We start from the raw sequence: 20,587 nt of genomic DNA, 5'->3' as shown, positions 1-20,587 counted from the left end.
CACCATTTCTGAGATTTAGCACGGTGACTATAAAAACCATGTCACATGCAGTATGAAAAAAAAAGCAACAAGAAAAGCTCAAAATATTCCCAGGTGTTAAACTGACCAACTTCAAAATGGCCACTGCCTTTGTGTCCTCCATGACAGTCCTGAAACTGGATGATTGATTGCCATTAATAGGCCGGACCGAAATCATCCACTGTGAAACACAACGGACATTTTATATTGTAATTCTCAATTCTGCCACAGGATCGAGCGGTTTCCCCCACGGGGTAAAAAATTCAGAAAAAGCTGAATACTATAAAAAGCATACAGGTTATGAATACCAAGAGACATTGTCGGCATTAGGAGAGGAAGCTAAATAGCATGAAAGTTGAATGGTGAAAATAGCACAAAGAGCAACCAGAATGGTGGAACTCAATAGTGTGAATGCTCTAGGCATTCACACCAATGAAGAATAAAGAGAAACAGGATCTCAAGAGTTATATTCCAACATTTGTCATCTCAGCCACAAGGCTGCATAACATCTACACTTATAGAACAATACAAACGTCACAACGTACAGCAGGGAAATCATTCAGATATGCAAAAAACATTCTAGGAAGGTCATTTCTAACTTCTAGATTATGTAATCTTGGAACAGACAACTGATGATAAAAACATTCGGGAACTTAAAATCTACTTCACTACATCTATATTACACAGACATTGAGTAAATAAAATATTTCCTGTCCTGCATAAATCATAAGGAAACCAATTTTCCTTCAAAAGTTCAGATCTACTTTTTGTTACTTTTTACATCTACAACTAGCTTATATTTGCACTTACCCAGTTTCCAGCTCAGTGTAACTTCACTATGAAATGCACGAGCATATTTCAGAGTTGCAGTTCACATCTACTGGCTTCGAGGAGCCACGATGTACAATTTCATGTTCCTGCTTTGTCTAAATGTGTACAATTACAATACAGCAATTCTGTGAAGTCCCTGCCGGATACTGACACAGAGGATGCAGCACACTGTGAGCGCACCGAGTAATTTCACCATCTTTCCACATTTGACCTCCAGAGTCAGCAGATTAAGATGTTGAAACACAACCAGACAACAAAAGCAGATACATCCTGAAGCAGCAACACCAGCATCTCTGTGTCCTAGCTCAAACACACAAAGACTCAAACAGTAACCCACATGATGCTCTGTGGAAAATACAGCTTAGAAGGATGGCCTGTTCCCAATGAAGTGCCTGAACATTTCATCAGTGGTGTAGAATTAATTCCTGAATGTAACTTTACTGCAATAAAATTATGCTTCAAACAAAATGTTTGAATCATCTATAAACTCTAATTGTGTTTGTGTGGGGTTTTTTAAATCTATTTTTAGGAATGACCAATAACTAAACTAAACTACAATACAGCATTTTTTAATGAGCGAAATATAGCAGGAAACTACAGGAAAGGTAATTTCCTTCTGTTACAGGGCTGCAAGCTTAAAGAATGTTTAAGAGATGGGTGAATACTGACTTAAAATAAAGTCAAATATAAAAAATGCTCTAAGAAACTATACAGAACGATGAAGGCTTGTTAAAGACGCAAGAAGGAGAAAGGTAACTGCGCTCTCTGGTGGCTGATGCGTGTCACAGCAAGCACTCAGATCTTGAAGCTCATCTCAGTATTTCACACCCTGAAGCCCTACAGCAGTAAGTTGATATCTGAATTCACAGTTGCTATCAAATGACCTTAAGACCTGTCAACACATCATGAAATACTTGTCATTTTAATCCACATCGACATGGTCCAAATGGTGTCAAGCTATGAGATGTCTTCAGTCATGTCTGACATTCACTAACCCAAATTTAAAAAAAAAAAGAAAAGGAAAGGTAACAGATGACATGTTCTTGAATGAGGAATGACGATAGTTGATCATCTGATCATCTAAACGAGTTCAAGAAAACGCCGAAAGTGGTTTGTGCTTTTGCCGTTTGCCTGGGTGCTGCGGAGCTGTGGTGCACAACATCTCGTTCTCTGAAATGGGAAAGGTTGGAGGATTCTTCTTCTGTTGTATCTCTGCAAAACAGCAGCAGGATTCTGTTAGTGAGACAAAATAAAAGTGATGATATCATTATGTTGCTGGTGCAACTGAAATAATATCATCCATACATTCATTTAGATCAATTACTGTTGTACTGATAGTGTTAGATTAAAAATATAACACTAATAATATATTTATTCTTCAAAAATTATGATTTTTAGAATAAATTTAATACAGAAATGGAAATGTTATTGTGGAATAGGACTGCATGATATTAGGCGATAATATTGGTGATTTTGCCACAACAAAATCTGTTGCAATATAAAACCTCTAGTGCTTTGGGTAATGCCATTTGTGTGCAGTGTGAGCATACTTGAAATGTGTATCTACCTGTAAAGACTATGTAGGACATGTTTACTTATTTGCTACAATTAGTCTGCAGTTCAATAAGAAACCAAATGAACCCTGAGTATAAATTTCAGCATGTACCTCAGTTTTGAGCAAGTGCAATTTGTTTGTCAGCTTCGAACTCTCCTTCATTCTCATCGTCGCCATTGTAGTCAGCTATTTCCTCCTCTGTGTTTTTATCTGTCAAAAATACAAAAACAGTAGTAAAAAAATATATTCTGCAACTACATATAAATAGAACAAAATGAAAAGAAACATGTTTAGCATATTTTTGGCTGTTTTACTTCTCTGTTTCTCCAGATCAACTCCATCGACAACTTGCTCATCTCCGTCATATTCATCTGGTTCCTCAGGCCTTTGACCATTAGCCGTCTCCTCTGCCTTTTCTTGACCATTTAGGATGTCCTGCATTCCAGGATCTGCTTCTGTAAGAACTGCTGTTTAGAATAATGTCACCGACACCGACAGACAGAAAACCATTTCTATATACCGTCTTCAATTCACCTTCAGTTTGGACATCTTCCTCATGAACGTCCATCACTTCTATGTCTTTATCATTCATCAGAGGGTTTGTCAAACCTTTTCTGGTCGTTGCCTCAGAAGTTTTCCCTTCTCCCTCTTTCTGCTGCAGTTTGTTCTGATTCTCTGAAGCGGTCAATGGAACAGTCTGGGACTCGGCTTTAGATAGATCATCTATCAGAGGTTGTTCTGACAACTCTGGAAGTGAAATCGTTTTTTTCAATGACAGTTTTAATGATAACCAAGAATTATTGAAAATCTAAACGCCAACAATTGTATGTTTAATGTTAATAAATATGCTTCAAAAATAATGATGTTGGATTGTTTTTTTACATTTACCTATTTTAACTCGAGAATTACTCTGCTCTCTTGTTTGTTTTGTTGTTGTTACCTTTGTCAGTGTTGATGTTGTTGAGCAGCTCAGAAGCTTTACTTCCTATGCCCAGAGGCATGTTTGGTTTCTGGCTCACAGCAGCTGCCGCTTCAGCCTCTGTGGGAGCGGCCTTTACCATTGGCTCTTCACTCTGTTCTCCAGCCTCTGCGTTTTTCTGCTGATGGGGAAATGTCAAACTACTCTTACTTGCATCAAAGCTGAGACAAAAGAGTCAAGCAGAAGAACCCACAAAGCGAAAAGTGTTTCACCTCCACCCCTATTATTTTTGATATGATTGCACTAACATGTATAATGTGCAACAGCATTTCTAAATATGCATCTAACTGCCTACTGAGGCAAACAAAGAGCAGAAAAAGAAAATGAGACAACATTTTTGTGTCACTGTGATTGTGTAAGGACACTGAAACTGTTTCAGAGTTTTCACTAAATAAACAAAACATTGTTTATCAGTACATATAAACAGTAACTATTCTTGAATCTCTGGAGTATTTCTAACTTGAGTGGCCTTTTTGCACTGTAGGGTCCGGCCTGGCCCAGCCCAGCTCCGTTCGCCCCGGTACTATTGGTCCAACAGCCCTGGTCGTTTTGCAACGAGCAAGAATTCAATTTCTAAAATTGAATTCTTGCTGAAGCGACTGAGGCGATCTCTCCAACCTCGTTCCTGACCTTAATTCCAAAGCTAAAGACTTTTGATTATTTTACTTATGAGGGAAGCATCCCTGTACATACAGTCAAACAGGTGAGCTGAGTTACCTGTGTGGAAGCGCCTGCAGACGGAACGACTTTCTGAACATTCTTCTGAACTTCATGTTTAACAGCAGCCACTTTCTCATCACACAGCTTCTTTTGGGACAGAACCTGAGACTGACAGTGAGCTCTGCAAGAACATTTCAATCCAACAGATTCATGTTAACCATCAACTTTACAGTCAATCACCAAAGTATGGATAACCAGCTTTTTCCATAATTTGTCACATTGAAAACACAAACTTCAAAGTATTTTTTAAGGATTTTATGTAGATGCCTTACATATGGCATCTATGTAAGGCATAGAAACTAATGATCTCGAACAAATCTCTAAGGCCTTCACAGAAAAGATTGTTTTATACAGATATTAAATTAAACAAAGAAGATTTAATAATATTGTAATTGTTGGAGGTAATTGGTTGCAAGTGATTCCATTTAGGGGAATCAGAGAACAGGAAGCAGAACAAAAGCCATTATTTACTTATTTGCACTGGTAACTTGCATAAAAGCCCAAGAAAATCTATTGAAGTTTGTGGTTGTAATTAATTATGATTTGTGTAACTAATTGTGGAAAAACTTCAGAAATCTAGTTGAAATATTGTTGTGACTTTTAAAAATAAATGTATTATGAATCAAGCTAATCATAAGCATCTTGTCTTAAGAACTTCTAACAAACTCCTTACATGTCAACAGTGAGCTTATTGCTGAGGATGCTTGTGTTGGCCTGGCAACGCTGCAGCTCTTTCTGAAGCTTCCCCAAGTCATTGTTCATCTGATTCAGCTGATCTGCAGAGCAGAAAAAACACAGTGTAAGACAAGTTAGCTTCACACTGACATGATTAGTCACTTTCTGAAAAGCAGAAGTTACATTTTAACAGCTACCTTTGAGTTCCTCTATGGTTTTGGTGCTGGCAGAAATATTTTGCTGCAATTTAGCCTGCAGGCAAAACCAACAGTTGCATTAATTTTAACGGCTGCAAACAAGAGGAATCTCCAAATCTTGTAGAACTATGTATTTTAACTGTTTAACCAATTAGATTGTTATTACAAGTCCAAGGCTAAGTGGTCATGGTGTTTACCTTCTCTTGGCTGTATGTGTTATGGACCTCTTCTAGTTGTTTCCTGCGAAGGCTTTCAATGTGATTGATCTCTTGCACCTGTTTCTGAATCTGCTCCTGAAACTCATTCTTCTTCATCTCTGCTACACCTCGCTCAGCCACTCCTCGTCGCACCTGGCCTTCCAGCTCATACAGTTTGGTCTTTGTTCAAACACACAATGACAGATTCTGGATCAGCTCACATCACCCCTTTGTGCTCATCTCACATTTTGACAACAAGACGACACATCTGATAGCGACAGGATTCATCCAAGAAGCCACAGAGCAATCAACAAAGAATTTAGACAATGCAATAAAAATATTTTATCGGGTCTCATGGCCTTGTCTAGTACTTTCCTGTGAAGGCTTTCTGCGCTGGCACTGTTTAGTCAAGAGGATGCTTAACCTTCACCACAATGGGAAGATATGTAACCAAACATGCAAATGTTAAAATGCACTAAAAAAGCAAGCAAACTGTGCACTGAGGAGGATTTTCAATTAAAAGAACAAAAACAAATGCCAGCATCCAACACTCATAATGCCAAAGCAATGCTTTCAGTAGTTAAAGTTTCTCAGATTTCAGGTATTCAGAAAATCATTAGACAGGTGAGGTGTGTAGAAACGACATGCTGCTTCTCTACTTTGCTTTGTTTGGATTCTGTGAAGCAGCAGTATGTGTCTGAATAAAATGTGTTTAGGTCTTTGAACCTGACTTACATTAAATAATGGCATTTTTAAAATGACATTTTATTGGCATGGATTAGATGGTTCGTGTATTGGTATAATTTATTCTACCTTCTTAGCAACAAAATTCCAAACAAGCAACAATTTTCTTATCAATATTAATACAACAAATTCAGTGTTATGGGTATTAACTAGCTGTCTTTTAGAATTCAGGTCAAAGTGAAGAAATTAGATTTGATTTTTACTTTAGAGCCAATGTTAGAATCTTGTCCCATGTCCAGGATTTGCAGCCTCAGTGCTGATTTAGGAGTGCATATCTGTCACATAAATCTTTCTTAACATTTTTTATCATAGAATGTGTGATTTTTTTTCCAAACAATTGCACATCACAGCTATTGGAATGTCTTAATTGTCAAGCTTGAGTGTGGGTGTAGTTGTTTCTTTGTAAAAGCTGCAGGTGCATGTGTTCAGATTCTAACAGTGTAGTTTTGCACGCTCAGTTTAGCTTCAAACAGCTGGGTTGAGTTTTATGAGGGTTTCCTGTTTCATTTTTGAAGTAGGCCACTAACTACAGAAAATACGATTTAGTATTTCAATATTTTTATATACCTCATACACATAAACTACAAGAACTGGTGTTCTTCATACCAGTCAGTGCAAACTACTTGTTTTTACAATCCGAATCAAAATCATGAAAACTGTGAACAACACCCCAGGGTGTGGCAGATACATGAAGGAAGAAGCGACCACTGCAACAAGTATACATTTCAAACTTATTTCACAGCATGGAAAGCTGAAATCTGAATGCTCTTTATGTACAAAGTAGAAAGATACAAACCCAGCTTTCATCAGATAAACACATGTGTATGTTCACCTACCTGTAGCTCCAGGTTGCGAGAGCTGGACACCCAGTAGTTAAAGCCCAAAACTAAGATACAGGCAATTAGGGCGGCAACCATTAAAGGAGGGGCTCTTCCTCCACGACGACCATTCCCCAGTCCACCCATGGCGGCCTACAAACCAGATAATAAATGTCAACAGAATTTCCTTCTTTTAATATATTGCATTCATGTAAAAGTCACACTGATCCCATTGCATGTCAACAAAAGACAGGATGACCTGAATTATGAAATTCTACCTCTCTATACGGATACCTGAACATTAGCAAGAGATATTAGAGATAGTCAGCTCTGCAGAGAACAGGGGAGATGTTGCAGACAGCACCAAGTAATCGAAATATTTAACTATAAAGTGGGAGGATTGGATGTTGTAATCCATGCATTTTCTTACACCCTTGTATCTCCAGAGATACATTTTGTGCGAGAGGCGGGGTACACCCTGCACAGGTCGCCAGTCCATCACAGGGCAACACAGATAGACAGCACAAACAACCATGAACACACACACACACTCACACCTAAGGAGAATTTCAGAGAGACCAATTAACCTAACAGTCATATTTTTGGACTGTGAGAGGAGCTTCTTGCTGCAAGGCAACAGTGCTACCAACCACACCACTGTGCAGCCCTGGATGCTGTAATGTTTGATGAAAATAGCAAAGGTGTCGCATAGATACATGTGTATAGTCAGAACTTTGTAGAACTACTTTTTGCTGCAATTTACAGCTGCAAGTCTTTTTGGAAAACCCTGAAGGTTTTACAGAACTTTCCTTATACTTCTTCAAGTAGCTCAAGCTCAGTCAGCCAAGATGGAAGGTGTCTGCGAAAATACATTGTTTTGATCTAGTCACAGATTTTCAATTGGATTTACGTCTGGACTTTTAGACTCAAAGTGATGTGGAGACTTCATCTTCTACCAAAGATAACACACTATGCCTCCTTTTTATTCCATGTAACAATAATGTGTTACTTTGTGATCTATGGCATTAAATTCCATTAAAATATATAAAGGCTTGATTTTAAATGTGACAAAATGTTAGCATGTCTTAGAGGTATGCAAATTTTTTTGAAAGGCTATGTAAAATCGAAACTCTCCTTCCTAGTACTTTGTTAATGTAAATGATAAGGCAAATAAACAAATGAAGAAGTTCAGTAAGGTATGACACCATGCTGATTTCACTTAAAACTTCCAACTGTTGGTGTTTCCACATCCCGATATGTTTCTCAAAAAATAGATTCGTCTGAAGAGAAAAAGCAACTTGTACAAAAAGAATACATGTACATCCCTGCAACATTAAACCCTTATGAAATTTTGCCAGTTTAAAACGTGCTTATGGGCTTATTATAAGGGGAGATATTTCTCCAACTGTAATAACGGTTAGCATTGTACAGCATTAAAAAAGACTTCCGTTTTATCGTCGATTCGAGTCAACGTCGAGAACAATAACAACACAGAATGTGTTAATGTTATGTAGAGGAGTCAATTAAATCTAAATAATACAAACTATTATCAGAAAAGCACAACTAAAAAGGAGCTGTCAATTTACTTGCAACAGCAGTCAGTATATTAGAAGCTAAAGCTAACACTGCTAGCAACAAAGATTGTTCCATGTTGGCGTTAAGACAGGTCGAAAACTATTTACTTACCAGATATAGACGTCAGAAAAAAATACTTTAAAATGTCAGGTTTTAAAAAAAATGTTAATCTGTGATATATTTAAAAAAAGAAGATTGCTTTTTTTCAGAAAATTAGCGAAGCTACAATATTCGGTGGTTCACTAGTTTCCATTACTGCCATACAAACAGCCGAGCCTGCAGGGAGCAACGTCTGTGTGTGGAGAGGAAGAGTCAGTGGTGATGCCTCTACGGACCGTGCGACATTTGCATTATTAACGAAAAAATCAAAACAGCGAAGTACTTCTACCTGTATGATCAAATTTGCATAGATAAAAAGTTAATTGACGGTCTGTTATGGAAATCAGGAGTTTAGTGTGCTATATATTTGAAATGTTATCAGTTTCATTAAAGGACATAACGGAATAGCGTATTCTACAGAGGACAAAATGCAGCACTTGCAACCTGTTACTGTTTATATAAACTGTTAAATATATTGTTTTTCTTTTATTTTTTTCTTTCCTTTATTATGTTGTTTAGATATATTGAATTGGAAATATCTATCTCATATAATTAATATCCTTAATACATTAAAAAGGAAATTAAACTACCTAATTTTAAAATGCTTAATGATTTCCATTTTAGAAAAATATGTAGTTACTTAGGCATATTCAGTTTTTAAATTCTCTAGAAGTATCTATACCTACATACCTTTCTATTCACCGCATAGGTAATTACAATAGTCAAAGAAAAGAAAGTACCACCTTACCTCAGATGTTGCATCTAGATTACACTCCTCCCCTTTCATTTATTACCAAGGTAATTTATGATACGTTAAATATAACAAAATAAGACTTAAAAAACATCTAAATAAAATACATCTGATTTTAAGAAGTCAATTTAAAGCAAAAGAAAAACAAAAAAAATAGGTATTTGTTAAAACATTTTAGATAAAGCAGCTCATGTGACTTATTTGAGAATACAACATTTATTAAAAAAATCATAAAACAAAATGTGCAGAAGTTTATTAAAAATACCTGTAAAACTAATTCAAAGGAATTTACTAAAATCTACATTTTAAAAAGGGCTGGTTAAAATAAAATGCCAAATACTCTGGATAAATATAGCCGGGTCTGTTACAATCTCTTTTAACAAGAAACCAGCTCTTTAAATAGTTTCAGTTTCATCTATATACCGTAAAAATCTATTGGATACTTTTTACTCCACAGAATCAATCCTTTGCATTCCAAATTTCTTTAAAAAATATATTGAAATTCTTTATAACTTAAACAATTTCTAGCATTTATTGGCTTTTTGATTCCCTTAGAGAGCCTGATTTGACTACACATCGTCAAACAAGCCTTTCAGAGAAGGTGAGAAAGACAGATACTGTCCAGCCGCGGATCTGTGGAGTTAACACAAAAACACAAAATTAGTGACACCCGAAAATTTGGAAATTAAATTCTTTTGGAACACAATATTAAAAATGACATTCTTAATTTAACATTTTACATTTAGTTAAAGTAATACCTTCTATTTGGGAAACTGTCATCACTGGAGTTATCTTGCAGTAAATCTGTGTCCTGTACTTCTATATTTCCATTGCTTCTGTTGACTGCAATCATAAAGGACATATAAACAGAATACTGCTGAGGGATGTAAGTGATCTTAATGTCTTTTAAAGTCAGAGGACTAAAGTATACAGGCAGTGATATTATAAAAATCTTTGCTAAATAAGCAAAGTTCAAATATACTTTGAAATTTTAAACGATGCCTTCCAAAACTGCTTTGAAGCATCGTATAGATCTACATTTGTTTCAATGGTAACATTCCTGTCCTCTTTAAACAGCTTATTGTCAGCAAACTATGGAAAATTTAATCTTAGAACAATTTTGACTAAAACATTTTCAGACATGTTTCATAAATCAAAATACACGTTCCAACAAGACACATTTGTCAGATTAACATTAGGTTTTGAAAAGATTGCCTTTAGCTCTTGTGGCCTTTATTTATTAGTGAGTAAAGAAGAAAGGGGCATTGTGTGAGAGGTAGGCCTGTAGTGTATTGGTATAATTAATCGCATGATTAGGCCTGTCACGATAACAGATTTTGCTGGGCGATAAATTGTCTCAAAAAATATTGCGATAAACGATAATATTGTTTGAAGACCTTTTTACATTGATTTAATGGAAATTACGTAATAATACATGCAATTTCCTGCCAACGATAGATACACTTTACTTTAAAAAGAACACTTAACACTGGAACTGATACACAAAATAAATAAAACAACCAAAAACAAAAATAAAATAGATTCTTAGTCTCCATTAACAATAAATGTACTTGAATAAAAACTAAACAACATGAAGCCACACTGCATTCAACCAGAAGAGTTCAGATTATGAAGTCTGTATAGTATATTGCCCTTCAGTAAATCATTAGATTTAGATAGAGAAGAATCCGACTGCCTGATGCAATAGTTCAAACTACAGATCAAACTACAGATCAAACTACAGATCGTTGTGGCCGCTCCGATATAAATCAAGGATTTGCCCAGACTGGGAGCTGAACGTAGCCTGTTGAATGTGACCGGTAGCCAATCAGAAAGTGCGGATTCTCCTCGTGCTTTCTGAGGGAAAACATGGAGGGAATCCCGAACAGCTGACACGGCGCAGCCCGAAGTCCAGCAGACATCGGAAACAACATGAATGTTTATTCAACAGTTCGTGCAAAGAAAGTATAAATAACTAGGGGAGGAGTTGGAGCGAAATTTGTACCAGAAAACCCGGTAACTTTTCAGCTGTTCTTCATTAACGTGACATAAATAGGTTATAATGATTTTCATTCAGTCAGACTGACACACATGCATTGCAGGTAGATTGTAGTAAGGAATTGATTAATGCCTGGTTTCAAAGTTAGTGAAATGGACTTATTATTTTGTGTCCATTGTTGGACACAACACGGTTTCGATCAAACCGTTATACCGAGGATTTCTGTCGGCTAATGTGTCTCTCAGGTTTTGATAATGAGTCGACAATCCGCGACATCAGATTGTGCAGCGCGCATTACACTAAGGAAATAAGGAAGAGAGGGTCAGTGGAGAGCACCAGAGTCAAGCCTTTTTTCATTCAGTGTCATCAACAGTAAGAGATGACACGATATAGATGATCATTAAAAATGAGGTCGATAGTTTTAACTTATCATGCGATTAATTGACTTATCGTTTATCGCGACAGGCCTACGCATGATAAATTACAACTATTGATGTAATTTCAATGATCGTCTATATTGTTTCTTCCTGCTTTTTTCTCTTACTTATGCCAGCTCCTGGCATTCAATTTTTGCTCTCAAAAGATCTATATTTGTTTGAAGTTCCCTATTTTGTGTCTTATATTCCCTTCGACTATTTCTTAAAATCTCAATTTTTGTGTGTGTGCGTGTGTGTGTGTGTGTGTGTCTGTATGTGTGTGAGGGGAGGGACTGGCACAGATAGATAGCTTGGCCATTTAATGTGAAGCTTACTGAATATTTCAAAATAAAAGCCTCCATACTGATCTGAGGTTAGGGCACTGTCTTGCGCAGTTACCACAGACATTAGCATTTCACTGCACCCCACTCGTGCACTGCCATAGGTGGTGCAATAAGATTAGCTTGCATTATCTTTCTCTCATGGGTTATATTGCTTTCTAACAGAGTTTTACTGCTTTCTGTGTTTTGGTCACTTTCAATCATGTCATTCATAATTAGTAAATGCTAACCAATTTAGGTATTTTATTTATTTGCTTATTAATTCAGTTACTCAATCTTGCCATTCTTTTCAGAAGTTTAAACACACCCTTCTTTCTTTATTTTCCTTGTCTATTAAATTTTGTCAGACGTATCAGACAACTATGGATTAAATCAGCAAGAATTGTATTTATAAAATTTATATTTATTATTATATGTACAAATATAAAATTCTTAAAAATTAGGATTGAACTTCTTGTGGCTTTCACATCAAAGCCACAAGAAGTGGCAGGGATAGATAGCTTGGCCATTTAACAAGGAACAGCTGAAAAGTTACCGGGTTTTCTGGTAGAAATTTCGCTCCAACTCCTCCCCTAGTTATTTATATTTTCTTTGCACGAACTGTTGAATAAACATTCATGTTGTTTCCGATCTCCGCTGGACTTCGGGTTGCATCGGGTCAGCAGTTTGGGATTCCCTCCGTGTTTTCAGTCAGAAAGCACGAGGAGAATCCGCGCTTTCTGATTGGCTACCGGTCACATTCAACAGGTTGCGTCACTCTCCCAGTCTGGTCAAATCCTGGGAGATCGGAGCGGCCACGACGATCTACCGTAACACACAAGTGACAATCTCAGAACGAAGATTGTCACTTGTTCTAAAATTGTTCTAAGATTGTCATCCGGGGTAAAAAAATCCTGTAGTTTGAACTATTGCATCAGGAAGTCGGATTCTTCTCTATTTAAATCTAATGATTTACTGAACTCTGAATATACTATACAGACTTCATAATCTGCACTCTTTCGGTTGAATGCATTATTTACTTCCACTTTGGCTTTATGTTGTTTAGTTTTTATTCAAGTACATTTATTGTTAATGGAGACTGAGAATCTATTTTATTTTTGTTTTTGGTTGTTTTGTTTATTTTGTGTATCAGTCCCAGTGTTAAGTGTTCTTTTGAAAGTAAAGTGAATCTATCTTTGGCGAGAAATTGCATGTATTATTACGTAATTTCCATTAAATCAATGTAAAAAGGTCTTCAAACAATATTATCGTTTATCGCAATAATTTTTGGGACTATTTATCGCCCAGGAAAATCTGCTATCGTGACAGGCCTAGTGAGAGGGGGAAACATTCAGCAAAGTTCATCAGTCGAACCTGCACACTTTACCCATGTGCCACCGCTGCACCCGACAATAAACGTTAAGCATGTACCAAACACTTTATTTTTTTTGTTGGTCTGATGTAACATTATAATCTTAAATGTCATGCTTTTATTATCTGTAAATGCCAAATAACATTAGTCTGTGTGTTTCACTCAGTGACTTGACTTACTGAAATAAATGCATTTTTAACGTCATAATTTATTTAAAGTGAATGTCTGTATTATCTGTTACACTAGTTGCAGAGACCACAAGAAGTACCAATGTATTCCTCATATTTGCTGTTGAGTTTTTCTTCATCATTATTACCTACCACTTTTCCTCATCTCTGTTTCAGCAGTGTTCTGGTCCAGCTCACTGTAATTGGCTCTGCTTCGCTCTGAGGTCGCCTGGACTCTGTATCGCTCCCTCAAAGCCTGAAGTAGAAGCCAAAATAGCCATATAAACACCCAAGAACACTTTATGCAAACAAACAGAATCCATGAATTAACCTAGTAGAAACAAAATTACAAAGAGGATGTATTGGATAATAAAAAATAAATAAAAAGAATGTATTACCCATCTTCGATTTTGTCCATCCTCTGCTCTTTGCCTCATTCTCGTTTCTAGAAATGACCAATATTAATCATACAGTTAAACTCACGAACAAGATTTTCTTTCTTTTGAAAGAACCAAAAGTAAATGTAACGGATGTAACGAGATGGTAATTGAACAGTTCCTAATTCAGTCTCAAATGTTTAGATTTTTGTAGAACTTTTAAAACATAAACATTTCAAAGAAAATGTCAATTTAAAACTTGATTTGGATTTAATTGTAAGTCATAAAAACACCACAATTCCAGAGTTGGCTTCTGATTCGGCATTTAGTAAAAGAACTACTTCACAACGTTTTGGCCTTCTGGACATACAGACGGTAGCTAATTCAATATCTACTTCATTTTGACGAGTCAAATCAGGACTGAAATAATATACATTATTTGATACTTTTGACTTTTACAAATTTGAATAGTTATTGCCATTTAAATACAATTTATGCCTAAAAAGATTATCTTTTTTCAAAGAATAACTTAAAGAACTTTTGATGTTATACTTTGGAACAGTGTGTGTATTTTTAAAGCTTTACAAGTACAGTGAAAGAGAAGAAAACCCACAAACATGAGTTTTGAGCCATCAAGAATAAGCAAAAGGGAATTAGGACTATGTAAATACTGTATGAAACCAAAAACCTGATGATATTATCTTCTAAAATCTCCCCAAATTCTAAAAATAATAAGTATAGTCAATCTACATAACAGTATTTGTGCTAATTTTGAGAGCACAAACACCCAAAGTAGCTTTTCCATTAAAAACCAGGGCTACACAATATTAGGAAATTATGCAATAATGCTGGTGAATATGGCAATGACGATATGACTCGACAGTTTTATAGAAAAAAAAATTCAAAGTCATTATTTCTACCTCGTCAATGTTTTTCTGAAAATTTGCTTTTGAGCGCCGTCAGCTTAGTTGTAGTTGTATAGTGACTTGGTCCCTTACCACCGCTTTCTTTTTTTAAACATTTTTATGCTGTCTTTAAAAAGAAGCACCACCAAATACATTGGTGGTATACAAACCCTTAAAATACTGCAGCAAGTGACAGGGCCAATATGGAAAAAAAAATACCTCTTCTTATTAGCTCCTTGCCTTCATCTACCAGTTCTGAGGTAAATTCATTGTCAGTGATGAACTGATAGAAACCTAGGAGGTTCAAGAAGCGAGAGCCCAACCTATAAAAACAAAGAAACACAATTACATGCTATTGCCAAGTATTCTATTCTATTTGTACTCCCAGTAAGCAAATTATAGCCAATTAAGTATCATCACAGGAAAAGCTCAAACCGACAACCCATCGATTAAAGAACAAACTCCCACCACTGTCCCCACCATCGCCCCACAACTGGTTTCACTTTTGAAACCCGTTAATTAATAGCCTTATGTTAGCTGCTTTTCAGTGTGAAAAAAAAAAGGTTTGTAGTCTGGAAATTACGGTTCTCAGCAATACTTAAATATCTACAACACATCAACATTATATAATAATATTCCACATCTGGTTTGAGTAGCCATACTATATGGGATACATAAATATAAATGTCATATACAGTAATTCTGAATGGTTACTTGTAAATAGTTGCAATGCAAAGCAGCACCACCAACATGGGATAATAGACGTAGAATCCATCAGATATCACAGGCAGCAGCCGCATAGACCCCATAATCTGACAGAGACAAGAAGACGAAACAAGATACTACTTTTAGATTTAACACAAAGATAAAAAAAAAATCTAAGCTGGGGTCCTAAAGTTGATCAACTTGTGAAGTATTTGGTAGTTTGAATGAGGCTGTACAGTATATGAGCTCACAGAGGTGTAGGATGTCTGTATTCTTTCTTTGTGTGAGATGGTAGAATCCAAATGAATCAGGCCCAGAAAGTTGAGACACAGTGGAGGAGTCAGACGACAAAACAGCCTAAGTAAAGAAAAACTGAGACGTCACCTGATCTGTTATTCTCCTAGAATGATCCATTCCAAATGTACTTGATATTAAGATTTACATTTTTCTGATCGTTTATGTAAATCTCAATAACACAACATGAAAATACATGATCTCAAAACTTTCTATAAGAAATTATCCAAAGAAATCAAGCACTCTAACTGATGGACATACATGCCGCTGAACAGCAGGCTGTAAGCATCAGTTTGGTGATGTGGCACCAGGTGATAGTAGTTAAAGACCCGTATCCTGAACACAGTGGAGTATACGCACACACACAGGAAGAGAATACTGACAAAGCACACCATCTGGTGGAGAAAAAGATGAAGGTCATTGAAAAAGATAGTAGCATTAGAATCATATTTTAAAAAATGCTGACTTCACAATGGCAATTTCTGGATTAGGAAACAAAAAAAGAAGTCTACCTCAATTAAAATGTAGTCGTAATGTTGTTCAGCTTTCTGGACAAAGACAGCAAACAGAGAGAGGATAGGTTGTGCACTGAAGAAGGTACACTCAGACCAGACGACTGTTACAGAGAGGAGAGAAAGGAGAACCGCCAGCAGCCTGTAGAAAGTCTTTCTGAAAACACACTCCCAGTACCACTCTGAGAATGACAAAAATACAGGTTACGAACAGAAACACGGAGGAAAAAACTCTAAATTACAAATATCAAAAACTGTAGATTAAAAATTATCAGACAAACTTTACACTATGCGTGTCTCTGGTTTGTGACAAAAACTGAACTTTGATTTAATGTATCTGCCGTTTTGTTCCTGGTTTTGCCGTGTCGCATTGTATTACTTCTGAAGTATCTATGCTTAGAACATAGCTTATTTAGCCAATGAGGTTGTTTTCATGTGGTGTGATCGCATGTGCAAAACAAACAATTGAGATAGTTTCAGTGGATGAGAACCTTAAAATGCAGAGGCAAATGAAGTTTCTCTAAAAAAATTGTCAATACATTTAGTAGCAATACAAATGACCTCTGCTGAAATATTTATACATTAGGAGATTTACTTCAACTGCAAATTGAAAATTTTGGCCCTGAATGAACTCACCTACAGTAGGAGTGTAGATAAACCTGCGGACCCAGCCGAGATCGTTTGGAGAAAAGGTTTTGGTGATGACTCGTAATGAACTGCTCTGGCTTTTAGCAATATCTTTCAGATGAAAGGCCTTGTCCAGCAAGAGGGACCACTGAACTTGAGTCTGGTTGTGCCTCTGCACTGCAGAAATTACCTAAGTTGAACACAAACAAGTACAAGTTTATTTAGCCATCCTCCACACACTCACCTTGTAGAGAAATCAACACTACAAATAAGGAGAAGATAGATACTTTTTCATGAAGCTTGATTAGGCCACTTTTGGTGGAAAAAGAAGAACCTTCACAATGACAGATTTCCAGGTTTCTTCCCATCTCTTCCTGGTACCTAATGGGACACTGTAATTCACATGCAGGTTACTTCAGAGTGGCAGCAATATTAAAATGCATACATGCATTTTGTGAAAGAAAAGAAAATTGGCACCGTTTAGTAAACAATGGCCTTTATGCAATTCTCACCTTTGTCAAAATAGTGTCTACATATTTCCTGAGGCTGTGGTTGAAACTTACAGACTCATTGAGGTCTGCAACTTCCTGATAACAGAAATAAAGTTTTTCAATAATTACAAAAACAAAAAACAAACAGATCGAACTAACAACAAGGTAAAAAATTGTGTTCTGATTTAAACGAAACATATTATCTAAAAACTCTCACCTCCATAACATCTGCTAACTCCTCCTCTGCAGAAGCTTTCTCCGTTGCCAGTTTCGCTACCTTAAAGTATGTCTTGGTCAGTAAGAAACTATTTGAAGACGATAACCAATAAGATCGTGGGATCTCCACCAAGCCGTAGCCAAGCAACAGCACCAAAAGAAACAGGCCCCAGGTGTTAGCAGCTGTGATACTGATGGTCTGGAGTTCTGTCCTGGATATTTTTTTACAAAATAAAACAAAAGCTCAGAGTAATGTATGCAACATATGATACATTTTCCAAATGTTTTGCTTTTTCTTGATGAATTTAAACAATATTGACATACCACGTGAGCCTCAGCTTTAGATGAGCAGAGACATAGATCAGCAGGCAGACGAAGATGAGGAGGTAGGTACCATAATAAATAGCATTTTCTATAAGAGCTGTTTTAACCTTCCCAACAATGGAGAAAGCCCCAGAACGTGCATAGGACTGCATGAAGGGCAACAGCAGCCTGAGCAGTCATCCACAGAGGAAACAGAGTAAACACATATTTATATTATATATTTATCTCTCTCTGGACATTATTAAAAGTGTAATAATATACTTAAGTATCAGTCTATTTTAGGTTCCTGGATGATTAAAGGAATTCACCATGTCAGAAACTGGGAAGTCCAATAGACAACCCTCCAAAACACTGGCAGGACATGATCTGGGATGTAACTCCAGGGCTTCACACACACATTTGCTGCACTGAAAGTAAGCAAACACACAAAAAAATGCTCTCAACAGCTTTGTAAGCTTGGATTTGGAATTGTGAGTTGTGGGTTCCTTAAAGTACTACATTTTAATTTATCTGAAACCTCAAAATATGAAAACTTTATCAGTAGAAAAGAAAAAGGACACTCTAAAGAAGAGTCATGGCTTAGTTTGGAATACGTTATGTGAATAAAACATATATTGCAGTATGGCATCCAGCTCTACAGTGTTTACTTTACACCAATTGGGGGAGAAAATTAACTTGGAATCGTGAACAATAAAGTCTCAAGAGGGCTACAGAATGATAGACCCTGATTATTTGCTGTTCTTACATGTCCTAATAATACACTACAGTTACTAAGTAAAAATTGGAACAATCTAAAACTTGTATCAGCTGGTTAAAGGATTACAAAAATATAGTATTAGAAAAAGTCCTCCAGTTTCTGATCAGTGCATCTCAAAGAATGTTAGAATTTCCATTTTGACTTCAAGTAATTAGGGATTTAATACACATTTTTGGTTATCATTCCCAAAATCAGAAGAAGTTAATAGTATTGTGCCAATTGTAAATTGTAGATAGTTTCAAAAGCTTAAAGTGGGCAAAAGTGCTTTACTGAGGCTGACTATAAGGTTCCCCTACTTTTTTTTTTCTTTTTTTTTTTTACTAAATGTTGTGTTTAACTAAAAAGTAAAACGTTATTATGTTGGAGGAACCACCACATGAAGGATCATTCATACCCCAACCTGAAAAGAAATGGGATGATGGTCAATATGAGAAATACAACAACAACTGAGTTTACCTTGAAGGCTGGAAAGGATGTGAATCAGAAAGTTCATGTTGAGACGGAGTGTGGTTTGAATTGTCAAGAACGCACTGGTTGTAGATGGTCTAAGAAATGAGCGGTGGAAACATTCAACACATTCAATGTACCCAAACAATGAAAAATGCTTGTCAATAAGTTTGAAAGGTTGTAGACACACATGAACCCCTACCGTGCTGACATCAAGTGGGAGGATGAAAACGATGAGGAAGCAGAGGTACCAGGACAGAAGCGTCCCTAAGAGGACGAGACGATGCTGTTTCCTCAAGTCTCCATAACGATGGAGAAGGTAGAGGGCCAGGAAGAAAACCACAAAGACCACAGCACACAATCCAGCAGCAGACATGCCGATAAATAATCAACTCATATGGGAAAACGTCATGGTGACAGTCAGTCTGCTGGGAGCGAAGAGGCAGAGAGAAGGAAATAAGACAGGAACTCATTATTACAGGATGGATATCAGCTCTTATCTGCAGAAGAGGAAGGCTGAACAGCCTGACGTCATTACTCAGGACACCAGGGCTGGGATGAGTTCAGGAGAAGAGGGTGGCCAAAAAAGAGACAGAAACAAAGCAAAAATTGGAGATGTGTAAAATGTAACAAAAGAAGGGAAAGGTAAAAAAAAAAAAATGCAGGGAGATTTTTGATACCAACATGACAAAGTTAATGCTGAAACTAACAGTAAACATCAAAACGTGGGGGAAAGGACACCAGAAATAATGGTACTTTGTAATGATTAAACAACATCCTCTTACCTTGGAAACTGATGTGGATACGATAAAAACATTACCGTTACTCTTAACGCGTTCTTGCTGCTGTTGTTTTTAAAGTGTTTACAAAGCTAACTAGATGACATTTGTTTTACTTAACCACTGTGTTAACATTGGACTTCATGAACAATAAAGTCTCAAGAGGGCTAAAAATGCCCTTCGAAAACTAAATCTTACCTTTGAAGATACCTTGTCTGGGAGAAGTTAGCTGACAGTTATATTCCGTTTATTCGCCTTCCAATTCCAACAGTTGAACGAAACCTTTGAAACCACGTTGCATAACAAACGTATGTTTAGAGCCGCCAACGTGTGTCTGCGCAGCAACAGCAAGGAACACAAGGAATTGTGGGTATTGTAGTCGCTGACGAATTAAACTCCAAACGTAATCACAAACGTAAAATGTTTCAAAGACCAAAAATCCTGTTGATGATATTAAAAAGTGAATAAATAATTGTACATTTAAAGGTGATAATGTGAGATTTAAGCTTCATGTAATGTGGAAATAATTTCAGTTTACATGGTGTTTGGAGATGTAAATATTTATAAGTTGATGAGTGTGAGAGGGGCGGAAAATCAGAAGATTTTGTATTGTACTTGCTCCTTTTCGAACAGATACATTTTATTGTTGATTTTTTTTTTTATTGCTTTTACTTTTGTCTGTTCAAAATAAATAAATAAACAAATAAATAAAATTATTAA

At 36.4% G+C, this 20,587-nt stretch overlaps 2 protein-coding genes across 6 annotated transcripts; both read right to left on the bottom strand.

Annotated features, from left to right (window-relative positions):
• Nucleotides 1-468: 468 nt before the first annotated feature.
• golm1 (golgi membrane protein 1) lies at nucleotides 469-8,724 on the bottom strand. Of its 4 annotated transcripts, none has more exons than XM_055049201.1 (11): nucleotides 8,421-8,724; nucleotides 6,753-6,887; nucleotides 5,173-5,352; nucleotides 4,976-5,030; nucleotides 4,777-4,879; nucleotides 4,101-4,224; nucleotides 3,345-3,504; nucleotides 2,939-3,151; nucleotides 2,719-2,856; nucleotides 2,516-2,614; nucleotides 469-2,061 (listed from the first exon to the last, which is right to left on the bottom strand). In XM_055049201.1, exons 2-10 carry the CDS (start codon nucleotides 6,879-6,881, stop codon nucleotides 2,517-2,519), a joined length of 1,200 nt encoding a protein of 399 aa, XP_054905176.1. In that variant the 5' UTR covers nucleotides 6,882-6,887; nucleotides 8,421-8,724; the 3' UTR covers nucleotides 469-2,061; nucleotide 2,516. The 4 variants fall into 4 exon arrangements, with proteins under 4 accessions (XP_054905176.1, XP_054905174.1, XP_054905175.1 ...); XM_055049199.1 differs by having other exon boundaries at nucleotides 469-2,082; nucleotides 2,719-2,859; nucleotides 8,421-8,718; XM_055049200.1 differs by having other exon boundaries at nucleotides 2,719-2,859; nucleotides 3,345-3,501; nucleotides 8,421-8,717.
• Nucleotides 8,725-9,356: 632 nt separating this feature from the next.
• On the bottom strand, nucleotides 9,357-20,180 carry LOC129372173 (G-protein coupled receptor-associated protein LMBRD2B-like). 2 transcript variants are annotated; one of them, XM_055049268.1, is made up of 18 exons: nucleotides 20,066-20,180; nucleotides 19,291-19,516; nucleotides 19,098-19,186; nucleotides 18,193-18,291; nucleotides 17,885-18,052; nucleotides 17,562-17,772; nucleotides 17,366-17,440; nucleotides 17,141-17,245; nucleotides 16,863-17,043; nucleotides 16,227-16,408; nucleotides 15,976-16,109; nucleotides 15,672-15,777; nucleotides 15,430-15,527; nucleotides 14,935-15,038; nucleotides 13,832-13,878; nucleotides 13,587-13,689; nucleotides 9,918-10,002; nucleotides 9,357-9,792 (listed from the first exon to the last, which is right to left on the bottom strand). In XM_055049268.1, exons 2-18 carry the CDS (start codon nucleotides 19,462-19,464, stop codon nucleotides 9,729-9,731), a joined length of 2,025 nt encoding a protein of 674 aa, XP_054905243.1. In that variant the 5' UTR covers nucleotides 19,465-19,516; nucleotides 20,066-20,180; the 3' UTR covers nucleotides 9,357-9,728. The 2 variants fall into 2 exon arrangements, with proteins under 2 accessions (XP_054905243.1, XP_054905242.1); XM_055049267.1 differs by having other exon boundaries at nucleotides 9,358-9,792; nucleotides 19,291-19,513.
• Between the last annotated feature and the right edge of the window lie 407 nt (nucleotides 20,181-20,587).

This window comes from Poeciliopsis prolifica, unplaced genomic scaffold (assembly GCF_027474105.1).
Source record: "Poeciliopsis prolifica strain line A6 unplaced genomic scaffold, Auburn_PproV2 SCAFFOLD028, whole genome shotgun sequence".
Lineage (NCBI taxonomy): Eukaryota > Metazoa > Chordata > Actinopteri > Cyprinodontiformes > Poeciliidae > Poeciliopsis > Poeciliopsis prolifica.
This window is presented reverse-complemented; position numbering and strand designations above follow the sequence as displayed.